This window comes from Galleria mellonella, unplaced genomic scaffold, assembly GCF_026898425.1.
Source record: "Galleria mellonella isolate WM207_F2 unplaced genomic scaffold, CSIRO_AGI_GalMel_v1 utg266, whole genome shotgun sequence".
In the NCBI taxonomy this organism is placed as follows: Eukaryota; Metazoa; Arthropoda; class Insecta; order Lepidoptera; family Pyralidae; genus Galleria; species Galleria mellonella.
The window spans coordinates 3,007,961-3,024,485 of NW_026442061.1; the positions used below are offsets into that span (position 1 = coordinate 3,007,961).

The window sequence follows — 16,525 nt, forward strand, 5'->3', positions numbered from 1 at the left end:
GTATGTATATGTGTATATGTATGTATGTATATGTGTGTATATATATATATGTATATATATATATGTATGTATGTATATATATATATATATATATATATATATATATATATATATATATATATATATATATATCGTGCCTCCCACCAAATTGTTTATAATTACTCTTCTCCATCTAAAGGTTGCCTGGAAGAGATCGCTCTTAACGATAATGTCGCCCATTGTTTTCTCATTGTGATTATTTCTTATAATTATTTATATTTATAATAAGTTTACTATTGTAATCTTTTGGAGGAAACAATAAAGAGTATCTACCTATATCTATGTATATATATATATATATATATATATATATATACATATATATATATACATACATATATATATATATATATATATATATATATATATATATATATATATATATATATATATATATATATATATATATATATATATATATATATATATATATATGTATATATATATGTATATTAACGCTTCATCTAGAATCTTGTATTTTTGCAGATGGTTCTTTCTGTAGCCTAACTGAACAAAGAACAAGGAATCTTGAAAATTCAACCCGTAAGAAGGTAATACGAGGGTTGAAAATTTGTAAAGAACTTCTTCTAATTAGAAGACACGTGGAATATTCGATTTATGTTCATAACATAATCCACGAATAATCGAATACCGTATACGAGCGAAGTCGCGGACAAAATCTAGTATTGTGTATAAATTTAAAAGGCAAATTATTTTAAACATTTATAGCAAATTATTTAAACACTTGACAACAAATTTAAATTACTTAATTTGTTATTGACTAATTAATTTAACATATAAAAACTCCGTGTCAAAACATTCTGTCACGTAAATCTCAGGAACTGCTCAACCAATTTTAATAAAATTTTGTATATAATATTGTTTTTCCAACTAGGGTGATAGGATGTGAGGATGAAAACAGGTCAATTAGCCCATCGTGACGAATTCCACAAGAATTAACCACTCTGGTTCAAATCATATTTATTCGCTTGCTACATGGTACAATTAGAAGCTACATACATATACAGGCACATAACACGCAGCACCCCGCAGAGGTATGCTAATGTTAAACTGTATTTTTTTTTTGATGTGTGAAAATGGTATGGTAACGCTGCCTGCGCTAACGAGATACGCTGGCGGAGTACCAGTGAAGGGTGATAGATGAGAATGAAAACAGGCCAATTAGCCCATCGTGATGAATTCATCAGGAATTAACCACGATAGTTTCCAGGGAGAACCGCGAGGAGATCAACCTGGTTGGGTATATTGCTAGCAATGGGATTCTCAGTCCCCATTACTAACAATCCCTTTCCCCCTGTTTAACTGTATTTATAGTCTACATTATATTATAAAGTCCAAACATTTTCCAAATTACAATATTCTTTATGTCAAATTATCATATCAAATTATGGTTTATATTTTAAGCAGGTTTCCAACTAGAATCGCGTGAAGGTCAACCTAATAGAGTATATTGCTGGCAATGGGATCTAACAAGATTTAATTGTTTATTTATTTATTCATTAGTACATATACATATGTGTACATGGCAGACTTAATGCTAAAAGCATTCTCTAAACATCCTCACCTATCATCTCTTACTACTGCCCCGCCAGCATATACCGGAATTCCAAACAAGGTTAGTGCTATTATCATCCATTAAAAAAAAACACTACTTATAATAACTGTTCTATATCCCAAATAAGTAAATACAACGACAAAATGTCATTCACCGTTAATCCTTCACACTACGTTCTGATAAAAATCTTTTCTCGAAAGTGGCAACCCAAAAAATATAGTCCCCGCGGACACGTCGCGTCAGTTTGTTATGCCACTAAACTTGTAGCAGTTCTAACGTCCCATTGTCGACGAGGGACATACACACGGGACAAATATTTACTGCTGTAACCTTACCGTGTCCCGCTGTTTACACCTCCCCAGAGCTGTCGTGTGGTAATGAATCACGTGCTGTAAACTTTAGTTGTTTTTATTATCAGACTGTTGAAAAAAAAGAGAACATATAAGAACGCAATATTGGAATACAAAACATTATGGGTATGTGGTATCACATATATTGCGTATTCACAATGCGTTGGGATTGACTATAATCTTTCTCCTCTAATCTCCAGTGGGAAACTTTGTACAAAAGTCGTTTGCTTGGGTGCTCTGTCCCATTCGTGTTACAACCGTAAAGCAGTTGTGTTTGCATGGCTGTGTTTCGGTTTGAAGGGTGGGATATGGCGTGAATTGACAGGGTGCAGAGGAATAACACCTAGATCCAGAGGAATAAGACCTCAGGAATGGCAACGCATGGGGAGTATCATAGGCGAAACAGTATACTCTGTTATGTCCATGGTACTGCTCATGTCTATAGGCGAGGGTTACCACTTTCCATCAGATGGGGCGTCTGCTTTTTTGTCATTCTAAATTATATAAAGAAATTATAACCTGGATAGACGATATGATGCCTATGGGATGACAAGTTATTTTTTTACTATCGCAGTAGTGTTGTGCTCTAGAGTTGCCACACGTAAAATGTAGCTATAGTCGCTACAATATCTATGTATACGTTCAAACTACAAATGTAATTCTCTATGGCGGAATATCATAAAGAATCTCTAATCTTTTTATGCGTATACCTCCAAGCACAAAGGCAGTGAACATAAACATTCAAATAAGAGTAAAACCCTGAGAATATATAAAAAAGGCGAAACCTTTACGGCTTTAGCAGTTGTGAGGTGAAATAATTTTGCATACAACAAATAGACAGGCGTACTCATATAGTTAGTATTGATTTAACATTAATATACGTCGAGTATTAATTTAACATTTATCGAGTGTTCTTTTTAAAAGGAGAAATATCTTAAATTATTAAAAAAAGTATTTTTTTTAATAGTTTAATATATTTATAACGTTTATTTGGCTTTTGCTGTCATAATTTTATAATTATTTTTAATGAATAAATAAATAAATATTGTTCCGTAAAAAATAGAGATTTTTCGTGAACAAATAATATCGAAACAAAATTGAAGATAAACCAATTATGATTTTGAATTAATAAAAGTATCGTTTAAAATTTTTACCCAATGGTTAGCTGGTAGAGAATGCCCTATGGCATTAAGCTCGGCATTTGTACAAAATTTTATTGTGCAATAAAAAATAAATAAATAAATAAAATCCACATAATATTTGATTCTAAAAGTGCTTTATTTGTTTTTATATTACATAATAATTTGTACAGCATAAAGCTCTTTAAACATCACTAAAGCCTAACTGCTGTTGCCGACTCGTCTGCCAAGCGTGGCAACTATTAGCAAAACTTCCAATACCCCCCCCCCCCTATTGTGGATAGACCTCTGTTAGAGGGGGGGGGGAGGGATTGCTAGTATACAGGAAACAATAATATTTATAATTAACATATAATTTTTAAGAAGGCACCAAAGATCCTCCGTAAACAAATTTATTTATGCGAAGTTGCGAACCGGTTATTTAACGGCAGTTTAAAAACCGGTTCGCAATAAAATGAAATACGTAAGTATGATATAATACAGGTGATAAGTAGTTATAACGTATCATAAACTAAGGAAATCCTATAATAGCAGTAATAGTAATTATTATTCGGTGTCTCTATTAATATATGAGACAAAACAAACACATTTATGTATAAATAAAGTATAATAAACATAATCCACTTCCTCAAATAAAATAAACTGTTAAATACAAATTATTAAGAAATTCTCGATATGTAACTGCTATAAATAAAAAATTTGTAATCCTATGCATATTTAATTACATTTTTTTTTTATTTAATAAACTAACCACCACCAGAGGGAGACTTTGTACAAAAGTCGATTGCTTAGGTACCTCTGTCCCATTCGTATTTCTACCGTGAAGCGGTTGTGTTTGCATGGCTGTGTTTCGGTTTGAAGGGTGGGATATGGCGTGAATTTACTGGGTACAGATGAATAACACCTGAGTCCTCAGGAATGGCAACGCATGGTTGTATAAAAAAAAACCTTCCAATAATTACAAACAGTTTGATCGGAGACACGATGAAAATTCTATTATTTCTAAACATGGGGATGTGATACATGTACAGATGGGCAAAGCACCGGGTTTAAACCCGGTGCTTTGGTAAAAACCCAATAAACACCCATAAACTCCCATAATCACCCAAAAAAATAGGTTTTTACGTATTTTTTTGAAAATATGTAAGTAATACCAATAAATTATTTTTATAAATTGTATTGATCAATTCTACAATATTAAATAAAACGTTAACTAATAATATTTCAGGAAATTTTAAAAATCTATATATAATAAAATGAAAGTAATTAATTTTCAGTGTTTTCATGTTGCAGTTGATCAACATGTTGGCCTTTTGCTTCCCGTAGATACTTTAAAATTTCTTCATAACACCTCGTTCGCACACATGGCCGTATATATTTAAATTCTTGAGCCACTAACAGTCCGAAATACTCATTTCTTTTATCCTCTTCTCCATAAATTAAGCATTTAGAACAGTTTGTTTCTTCTTTCAGTAAATTTTCTTTTACTTTATCCTCGTTTTTTTTCTTTGTTGCGACGACGCTGGGTAAATCATCTGGACACTGGGTCTCACTATCGCCAAATATATTTGGAGATCGGCTTCGGCTACGGCTTGGCAGACATTTTTTTCTTTCTACAATTTTAAATTAAATTTATTAGAATAAATGCTTCGAACACACGCGATCTAAGTACCTTTTGTGTTTATTATACCTTACCTACCTAGGTATAAAAAGAGTACTTACGTAGATTTTCTTTTATTAACTGTTTTATACGAAGATCTTGATCTCTCAAATTAGCATCCATTTTACTTCCAGTGATTATCAACTAAATTAATAATCCACAAAGTATTAAATAACGTTTTTATGAAATATTTAGCACAAAAACAATACCCTTTAAATATCGATCGTCAGTAACTGTGGCTGACTTACCTATATTCTAGCAAGCAGGACTGCCAGATGTGAAGGGGAAATCCCCAATAAATTGTTGCATGTGACTGATGATGTGAGCATGTTCGTTTCATAATAAAAATGTTGCCAGGTAACCAAAAAGTCGTATGTTTTTGTGCGAATTACGATCATAATCTTTACGATCGTACATTAAAAAATAGACAAATAATAGTATGAGTACGATTTAAATCGTATATCTGTCAACCCTGCTAGCAAGACAGCGACAAAATCACGTTGCATAACAATGTAGCCCAAGCTTATATCTTATGAAATATACGGAAGAGATACGGACTTAGAAAAAACAGAAATGTTGTTCTTTGTGGAAGTCATTGATGAAATTCTATGTATTTTAGCCCGCAAACTTTCTTCAAACAAAAACAGCGCCATCTAGTATCGAGTTCTGTAATTATCTCTTTGTTTATGGATTTGAAGTAAGACCGCCACGCATGCAATACATTATGACTGGGGATTCCCCTATTCGTCGACGCTGAATATGAGGCGACGACAATCACTGTCAAACGTGTTCACTATTACTCTGACTCTGGTAACGTGACTTCCTGGTAACGTGTTAGGTAGGAAAAGCAGTAAAAAAGTGCATATTAAGGGAGCAGATTTGAAATAATATTTATACTTAACAAGAAATAATTAAAGGTAAGTGGATTTTTGAATGATACAATTATATCATGATCACTTAACAATTTTAACTTAAAATTAGATGTATTATTACAAGCTTTTATTTAGCTTGCGTTATGTAAATAAAAGTATGTAGGTATGTTCGTATGTTGATGCAATTATCCTCAATCCTCAACCGACTGGGATAAAATTTTCCATACACGTTTATTTTGGATGATAGTGCATAGTTAGCTGAGAGTCGTCATTGGATAATAATGGTGGATAGCCTAAGATGTGTACTAGATATTTATTTTTAACATAATATGCGTAAGTACCTAATCGAATTAAAGAAGTTGCTGAGAAAAATACAGAACAATACGATAATAAACTAGCGTCTGCGTTTAATCCTCCGAGGAGATGTAATTTTACAAAGGTTTTTTGTATTTATTTTATTATTTTTTTAATAAATTTATTGTAAATAACAAGAAATAATCATTGTAAAAAAATAGGCACTCTATTGTTGAATTTTCGTCAGACCAACTAATCATCGTTCATTTTTTTAGGTTCAATGGGGAGACCTAAAGATTTACGCATATGGGAGCACTACCGTACTTTACCAAACAAGTCTGTTTCTTGCAAGCTTTGTAATAAGGTCTACAAATTCAGTAATGCTGCCAAAATGCTTCAACATCTTATCACTTGTCCAAAATCTCCAGAAACATTAAAAGACTCTATGAAACTTATAAAAGATAGCTCGTCCAAAACCAAAATGTCTGGACTGTCAGAGATAGAGACAAATGATTCTTTTATAAGCCCCTCGTCGTCTGCTAACACTACAATAAATGCTGAGTTTCAAGACACCGATGATCATATAAAAACAGAATTAGCGAGAGCTATATTTGTAATAGGGACGCCATTATCGATGGTGCAACATCCTTTATGGATACAATTTTTCGAAAAATTGCAACCAAAATTTAAAATACCTTCACGTAAAGCTTTAGCGACAAAATACTTAGATAAAATATATAGAGAAATGCGTTTTGAGTTAAATGAGGAACTAAATGCTTGTAGTTACTTACACCTTCAGTGCGATGGCTGGTCTAATTTAAGAAATGAAGGAATAATAAACTTTCTTATATCAAAACCTCAACCTGCATACGTTAAAAGTTTGAATACAGAAAGTAATCCTCACACTAGTGAATACCTTAGCCAAGAAGTTGAAAAAGTAATGAAAGTGTATGGAGCAAATAAGTTTCTTGTACTTATTGGCGATAACGCTAGAAATATACAAAAGGCATTCGAATTAACAAAACTCAAATATCCACATGTTGTTCCTCTCGGTTGCTGTGCACATATCCTTAACTTGTTGTGCCAAGATATTGTAAAGATACAAGAAGTAACTGTGTTTATTATGCAAGCCATAAATATAATAAAAACTGTTAAAAGGAGTCAACGATTAAGTTCCTTGTTGATAAAATCAAGGCAGGGTGAAGATTCTACACAAACACTAAAATTGCCTTGTGCTACAAGATGGGGAAGTCATGTTACTTCGTTAAAAAGTTTAAAAGCAAATAAGATAGCTTTGCAAATATTAACAGTTAGAGAAGATGTGGTAATTTCAAGAGATATTAAAGATTTAATTCTAAGTGATGATTTCTGGACGAAGACAGGGGAATGTATAAGTATTTTGGAACCAGTCACTGAAAGCATATTTTACTTAGAGAGCGACCAGAATCGTTTGCATCGCACATACATTACATTTAGAGATGTACAAGCTAAGATACGTTTTGCATTAAATGAGATTTCGACATTGAGCGAAGAAAGCAAACAGCAGATTCTAACATCAGTATCTTCAAGATGCAATATGGCAATGAGGCCAATACATTTTGCAGCATATATTCTAGACCCCAGGACTCTAGGAGTCGAACTTACTCAAGAGGAAGAACTTAAGGGTATGGAGTTTATCTACAATTTAAGCCAACACTTAAGTTTGTCAAATGTAATGGCAGATTTGGCGTGTTATAAAGCTAAAGAAAACTTTTGGGCCAGAGGATTTGTATGGAGCTCATTAGATAGCATTGAGCCCCTAATATGGTGGAAAGGTATTTGTGGTTCCACTGAGTTAAGCAAAGTAGCGATTCGTATTCTATCAGCTCCCTGTACTTCGGCAGCCACTGAGCGTTCCTTTAGTATCCAAGGCTACATACATAATAACAAAAGAAATCGACTTACAACTGAAAGAACTGAAAAAATTTCATTCATTTGTTATAACTGGAATCTTAAACATAAAGCTGAATGCGAGGACATTCAGTTTAATGAAGAAAATACCTTAGAAGCTTTCATTGAGCAAGTAAATGAACATAACAGTTTAGACGAAATAGAGCCTATCGAACCTATACAATTCATCGCTTGTAATAACTCTGAATCTGACAGTGATTGACTATAGTTTTACATTTTACTTTCATCTCTTTCTTAATAAACTCAAAATCAAATTAAAAGTTTTTTATTCTGTAGGCTGCATAATAATATTGTCTATGTCCAGTATAGTGGACGTCTTGCGGCTGAGATGACGATGATGAAGTACAAAATCATAAACACCCAAAAATTTGGGTGTTTATGGGGTTTAAACCCAATAAACCCAAAACACCCGGTTTTTACCCACCAGACTTTAAACCCACCCAGGTGGATTGCCCATCTCTAGATACATGTAATAATGTAAATATATATCCCTACTCATTATATATATACTCAATATTGATTCTTGTTATAATCTAAGTTTATTTATTTTTAATTATCAATTTCGACGTGTCAAAGGTCATAACAAGATTTAAAAAATACATAGTTAAGTATTTAATTGTATAATTAAAATTTGGTATTTTAAATGAAAATTTTTTTCAATTATTCAATAAAAAGTTTAAAGTACAATTAGTAATTTTATTAACAAATATTTTAAATAATTGTTACTAATATTATAAATATAAAAGTTTGTTTATTTATTATTATATTATAACTAGCTGATCCCGTAAACGTTGTTTTACCACTTGTGAAATATAAAAATCGCGAATAAAAGACAGGGGTTGATCGTAAAACTATGAAAATTTAAAGTTGTGTGTATTTTTCAATGCTAAATCATAATAAAATAAAAATGGAAAAATTTATTAAAAAATTAAAAAAAAATTGTGGAGGGTCACCCTTATCATTGAGGGGTATGAAAAATAGATGTTGGTCGAGTCTCAGACCTACCCGATATGCACACAAAATTTCATAAACATCGGTAAAGCCGTTTCGGAGGAGTTTGGTAACACACACCGTGACACGAGAATTTTATATATAAGATATATATTGTAATAGAAATTCGGTATACACGTAAAATGTGAAACGACGTCGGACAAATACTTTTTAACCTGGTAAGTGGATATAATCTTGTAAAAATTAACATTATATGATCGAAACATATATAAAATAAAAATCTCTGCATCCGCAGCACTTTCAGTCGAGTCCTGCTAAAAGTGGGCCAGCCCGAAGCGACACATCGTCAACTTTCAACCGTCTAAGAATTTAAATTAAGTTGAAAAAGAAATGAATTGTGGAAGGCAAAGTAAATAAAATGTGGGCCGAGGCGCCTCAGTTGTATCGGCAGTTCATTTCCTTTGAGAAATGTGCTACCTATTTCTAAATGTGGGGCGTTATTTTACTTTATGGATATAGCCTTGGTTGGGGAAGATTATCGGCGTATATTAGACTTCTTTTATTATTTATTCTGATCTCAATAAGATAATACCAGAGGGAGGGTTAATACCAGAGAGAATACCAGAGGGAGACTTTGTATAAAAGTCGTTTGCTTAGGTACCTGTGTCCCATTCGTGTTTCAACCGTGAAACAGTTGTGTTTGCATGGCTGTGTTTCAGTTTGAAGGGTGGGATATGGCGTGAATTAACAGGGTACAGAGGAATAACACCTGAGTCCTTAGGAATAGCAATGCATGGGTGGTAGGTATCATGGACGAAACAGTATTATCTGTTATGTCCATGGTACTGCTCATGTCTATAGGCGACGGTTACCGCTTGCCATCAGGTGGGCCGTCAGCTTGTTTGCCATTCTAAGTTGTATAAAAAATCCATTATTCATGTATAATAAAATTAAAAACAAGTATAAAAAAATAAACCTTAACCTAGTGTCTAAAATTGAAAGAATTCTTTATGCAATCCAGAATGGCAAACAAACTGACGGCCCACCTGATGGAATATGGTAACCGTCGCCTATAGACATGAGCAGTACTATGGACATAACAGAGTATACTGTTTCGCCCATGATACCTTACATGCGTTGCTATTTCAGAGGACCAGGATGTTATACCTTCGTACCCGGTAATTTCACTGCCATATCTCGCCCTTTAAATCGAAACAATGCAAGCTGTATACGCATATAATAGCAAAGCAGAAGTGGGACAAACGTTTTTGTTTTTATAACACAGGGGCATAACGAGCATGCGGCTCACCTGATGATAAGTGACTACCGCTGCCTGTGATCACCCTCAACACCAACGGCATTGCAGGTGTGCTGCTGGTATTTTAAAAAGGAATATGCTCTTTTCTTGAAAGTTATGATGTCGTATCGGTTAGGAAATACTCCTGCTGGAAGTTGATTCTAAAGAGCGGTTGTGCATGGAAGAAAGTGCCTTGAAAAACGCACGGTGGAGGACGGTCACTCATCCAGATGATTGGAATGGAACTATGTATGAAGCCATGCAGACGACTTTTATAGAATAAATATCCTTCTCTTGTCTTGTCTTTGTATGTGCAATTCATCACAAAATTTTGTATAAGTAAATATATTTAATTTTATGTAATCATCATCATCATCATCTCAGCCTTTAAATGTGCACTGTTGAACATAAGCCACTCCCTTGGGGGGTTTTACCAGTAGTTGCCACACTTGGCAGGCGAAATGGCAACCGCAGTCGGGCTTTTAGAGATGTTTTAAGAAAAACGCTGCTACCCATCCGTCGCCATCCCTTAATCGGTTCTTACGACACCCACGGAATAGGAAGGGCTGGTCTATTCTATGCCGGGACCACACGGCCAGTTATGTGATCATGCCATCAAACAAATCTAATTTTGTCGTTTATAAATTTGTTAAATCTTGTATAAATAAATATTATATGTACATGAATATATCTCACAGCTACTTGTAAACATATTTACTACCTTTTCTATCAAGTAGGTTTATTAAATTGTGTATTTATTTCATTTCTTTCTTTCGTACTGTACCGCACAGACATGACAGCGACGTTTTTGCTTACATACATTTTCGCTGCCATGCTCCCTGTCTTGATCGCTCGCCTTTTACCCTTCTTATTATTTAGTTCATATTTTTTCTACGTATTGTCTGTACCGTTTTTTTCATACAACTTAGAACGGCAAACAAGCTGACGGCCCACCTGATGGAAAGTGGTAACCATCGCCTATAGACACGTACCTTTTCCATTGTAAATACCTTCTGTACGTATATAAACAGTCAAAGCTAGTTGTTTCAATAAAATTATTGACTCCGAACAATTGTAGTTTAAAATAATAAAAAATTGTGTCCCCCAAAAAATATCTCCTGGAGGTAAATGACAATACCAGTTATTTTGATCTAGAAATTAAACGACTGAGCTGATTTTGATAAAACTTCTGTGAGAACAATCTGTAAGTATATCCTTTTAGATAAGAAAAGAATATTCCAGTTCTATTTAGAACTGACGAGGTTATGAGGTAACAAACATTAAAAAAATACAACTGAATTGGTCAACTCCTTCTTTTTGAAGTCGGTTGATAGTACACGTATAATGGCCTAAATGAGTTGCTTGAGGTGAAGGGATTGTTAGTAATGGGGAAGTTTGTCCCCATTGCTATCAAAATACCCTATCAGGTTGACATCCGCGCGGATCCCCCTGGAAACTACCGTGACTAATTTATCATTCATTTCGTCATAATGGGCTAATTAACCTGCCTTTTTATCCTCACCTATCACCTCTCACTGGTACCCCGCCAGTGTATACCAATAGCGCAAGGTTACCATGCCATTTTCACCCATAAAAAAATGAGGTGCTTAGTACGGAAATAGAAGTCCAGTTTACATTTGCATTAAAATAATTTACTGTGCGAACTCGGGTCGGATTGCTAGTGTAAAATATCAGCAAAATATACCGACTATAAATAAGAAATATCCAGGAAAAATACGGGAATAAATACGAGTATTTATACCCATGTTTCAGGCGGGCGGTAACTCACTGCATGTCGAACTTTCGACCTCAAGTTTTTACCAAAGAAACTTGTGCGTTGTCTTCGAGCACTTCTTGTTTCCACGCTGATGTACTTCTTAACCGGCTTTTTAAAAGTTTCAATTTGTGGCGTTTGTATTGTGTTGTAAAGTAAGCAATAAACGATAATAAAAATATGACCTTTAGTGACGAGACCGTTACTGACAGACAAACCTTAATGCTCGTTATAGATAATCAATCAATATTTTATTTTCACAAACATACAAAAATACATACATACATACAAATCTTATAAACTCAAGACTTTTAAAATGTATAACGTTTTTTATTTTTAGCATACGTTTGCATTTACTATTTGACCATTATGTATTTTACATTATTATTTACTACATTATTCAATTATATATATATATATATATATATATATATATATATATATATATATATATATATATATATATATATATTCCTTTATATTTATGTTATAACAATTTTTTATGTTACGTTTAAAAGTAACATAAAAATTCACTGCTTATCTCAAAGGTTGACTGGTAAAGAATGCTACTAGCATTAAGTCTGCCTTTTGTACCATATTTTCATTTGGTATAGAAAACTGTAAAGTACATTATATTTTTTCTTTAATAATTTGTCTCATTTTTAAGCAAATTTCACATAAAATTCTGTATGTCATGGAATAAGAACCGAAAGCCGTAACATTAAATTCTGTGTCTAAATTGTCATCACATCACTTTTTAGTGAAATGTACAAACTAACATAATTAAGATTTATTGCAAAATAAATAAAAACACACAAAATAAAAACACATTACCCTCTTTTTCCGTCCGTTAGATAAAAGCATAGCCAAAATCTGTCGCCGTCCAATATGAAACCTTCTTTCTTGCACGAAAAGTTGATGGTAAAAAAAACTTGGACGGAATGAGTGATCGCCCGTCAAATGTTTAGCCATCGGGGTTTGGTTTGCTGTCAACCGCGGGGGTAGAGTTCCACAGACAAACCGAATTGTGAATGAGTTTGAGGTCAGTACAATTTGTCGTATATTAGGTATAAAAGACCGCGTGCTATTTCATGTTTTCCTACTACTTAGAATCCGACTCTGAAGCAGAAATGTTTTTTTTTCTCTCGCATTTACTTTTTTTTATTTTCATATGTCATCCAACGTGAATTATTAGTATCCTTGACGTCAAGTCGTACTTTTTTTTGAAACAGGGTTGCCAAATGGGAATTTTTATATTTGACGTTTGGGTACAAACGTCAAATATATTTTCTCCTAATCGATATGATTTTTAGGATTTTTACCTCATCATGAACTTGTTTCATTTTTCACTATGATTTGACATATGTCACAAAATGAACGACGAGAAAAAGGTCATTCTTTCTGTTTCGACTTTTCCTTTTCCTTTTTTCTCCATTATATGTCTTCAGTCATACATTTTACTGTAATTATATACCTTATATACCTATACAGAGTTCACAACAAGTAATAAAACGGTAACCAAAAATTTTCAAAAAAAAAACACCCAGAAATCTCCAACTCCATTTTAGGTTTCTCCAAAAATTTATTCGAGAATTTCGTTTGTCAAAAATTTCGCGAATAGAATTTTTTTTATCCAATATTGAGAATATATATATATATATATATTTAATATATAAAAATATAAATTTTTGGAGAAACCTAAAATGGACTTGGAGATGTTTGGGTGTTTATATATATCGTAATCTAGCAAAGTTGGTTTAAAAATATATTTTATTTAAAAAAATCAAAGCATCTTATGAAAATGTTTGTCATAAAGGTTCGGAGACCTTGTGGCGTTTCCGAACGCACAAAACGATTCGGTTGGTATTTGTAAAGGGACAAGGCCGCCAACCGGATAAAATAACTGTATAATTTAGATCCACAAAAAAAAACTAAATTCAATTGTAGCAAAACCAGTTACTTTAATTTAAAAACTAAACAACTACTAAACAAGCAACGCATGGGAGGTACCATGGGCGATACAGTATACTCTGTTATGTCCATGGTACTGCTCATGTCTATAGGCGACGGTTACCACTTTCCATCAGGTGAGCCGTCAGCTTGTTTGCCATTCTAAGTTGTATAAAAAAAAAACAACAAAAATATTAAAATAACGATAAGCATTATGAGATGTAAACATTATTTTAGTTATCTTTTTAAATCTTTCTCTCTCCCTTTCTCGTCGTTTTGTTCTGCCATTAAATCCCTCAACGAACGTGACATTTTGTAAAACAATTATACATAGAAGGTCGCTAGTTAATCTGTTCCAGCAATTTACAGACCGGATTTAGGCTAGACAGAGGTCTTCTTGCCACATATGAGGTCGTTGTAAGAATTTATATCGCTAAAAACTACTCAAATATATACGCCAGATTTCCGAGGATTACAACGATTAATAGAAACGACCCTTGGACCCCTCCGGCTCGACTAAGTAACTCGATTGCTAACAAATCTCCTTTGAAACACAATTAAAAATGACAATTTTAAAAATTAGAACGTATTTATCTGTTTTAATTATATATCTGTAAAATAATTTTGAAAAAACAAAACATTGAAAGTGGAAATTTTTGATAAAGATTTTTTTCCACAAAAAAAAATATATATATATATATATAATAAAATTGATGCCATTCTTGCAAATACAACAATATGAAAATATGATATTTTTACTGTTTTTTTTTTTTTTGTTATTTTACTACTCTACTTACTCTACCATACACCCTTTAAAACAAAATTGATTTACTTTTTACTATACTACTTAATTTGTATGACTTATAATGGTGGAGGGAATAGTTTATTAGTAATAAAAAGGTTAGTTAGTCTCTATTTCTAACAATATACCCTATCAGATCGACCTCCACATAGTCCCTCCTGGAAATCATGATTATTAATCAATTCCCAGTTAATTCGCCACGATGAGCCAGTTGACCTGACATTATTCTCATAGCTTGATCCTCCACTGGTGCCCCGCCTTTGTACACCGTTAGCATAAGATGGTGAACCATTCCATCTTCATCCATTAGAAAAAAAAACTCCGCTTATATCTGAAGAAATAAAATCACTCATCTGTCTTATCACAGTATCATCATCATCATCGTATCAGTCATTTACTGTCCACTGCTGAACATAAGCCGTACCGTGTTAAAGTTACTCTAATTATTATTAATAATAATAATTTATAATTATTACCCCCATTCGTGTTTCAACCGTGAAGCAGTTGTGTTTGCATGGCTGTGTTTTTTTTTTAATGGGTGATAATGGAATGTTAACCAGTAAAGGACGATAGGTGAGGATGAAGCAGGTCAGTTAGCCCATCGTGACGAATTCAACAAGAATTGTTCACGATGATTTCCAGAGGAACCACGTGGAGATCGACCTACTAAGGCATTTTGCTGGCAATGGGGCTGTAAAACTCCATTGCCATCAATCCCTTTCTCCCCGCATGGCTGTGTTTCGGTTTGAAGGGTGGGATATGTCAGTGAATTTACAGGGAATTCCTATGTAAGGAATAACACCTGAGTCCTCAGGAATGACAACGCATGGGGGTATCATGGGCGAAACAGTATACTCTGTTATGTCCATGGTACTGCTCATGTCTATAGACGACGGTTACCACTTTCCATCAGGTGGACCGTCAGTTTGTTCGCCATTCTAAGTTGTATAAAAAGAAATATTATAATAGACGCCATCTGGAATATCCACAACACGTATACACCGTTCTTCGTACACCGAGAAAAAAAAAAAAATAAACAGAAATATCTTCCAAGAATAACGGAAATCGCCAATATATTTGTATTAGTATCGAATTGCTTAACGTAATGGCCAAGTCCTGATCCGACAGTTACATAGAGCCTAATAAGCGTGGATTTAATTAAATCCCACGCATGCAATGAAGAAACATCCCGCCCCATACAATTATAGGCAGTGTTCTCCCCTCCGGGCGAGTGTCTGAAATTTAATCCGGGAAAAATCCAATCGGTGCGTCTTGACCCCGAAACCAATTCCATACGTACTCGTAGGTACATGTACTGGTTTAGGGCAAGGACACAACGAGCGCAAGGATCCGTTAACGGACTGTTGACGTAAACATTTTTTTGGCGAAAAATTTTTGAATTAAATATTTAGAAAAAAATAAACTGACAGTTAATTGGAAATTTCTCAAATACTTATAGAAAATATGTAAGAATACGGTCATATCAGCCTTTAATTGTATATTGCTGAACATAACTGTCCTCCCCCATGGGGAGATTTGCTATAGTGATTTCTGTGATTAGCAACCGCAGTTAGCTTTTGAAGATGTTTTAAAAGAGACGCTGCTGCCCATCCCTCGCCTCCCTTAGTCGCCTCTTACGACACCCATAGGAAAGAAAGAGGTGGCCTATTGTCTATCGAGACGACACGGTAAATAAAACACAATAAAAGCATACAATAGTTATTATTTATTATAATCAATGTAGATAACATTTGTCGTTACATTTTAGCACTATATTATTTTAGTATATCGCGGAATAAATAAAAGTACATTTTTTTTAAAACATATTTCATAATATTTAGTACAAAATTGAAAACAATTTTACAGACAAA

General features: G+C 33.5%; 2 protein-coding genes across 4 annotated transcripts in view; both read left to right on the forward strand.

Annotated features, from left to right (window-relative positions):
• Positions 1-16,525, forward strand: part of LOC113521031 (Ig-like and fibronectin type-III domain-containing protein 1) — a 252,947-nt gene that overhangs the window by 143,336 nt on the left and 93,086 nt on the right. The gene's annotated exons all lie outside the window — the stretch shown is intronic.
• On the forward strand, positions 4,135-8,082 carry LOC128200754 (uncharacterized). Its single transcript, XM_052895162.1, has 2 exons — positions 4,135-5,681; positions 6,206-8,082. Exon 2 carries the CDS (start codon positions 6,211-6,213, stop codon positions 8,080-8,082), a length of 1,872 nt encoding a protein of 623 aa, XP_052751122.1. The 5' UTR covers positions 4,135-5,681; positions 6,206-6,210.

What these genes read in the sequence shown, in the direction of transcription:
- LOC128200754 (XM_052895162.1), top strand. Translation starts at nt 6,211, where the DNA reads ATGGGGAGACCTAAAGATTTACGCATATGGGAGCACTACCGTACTTTA.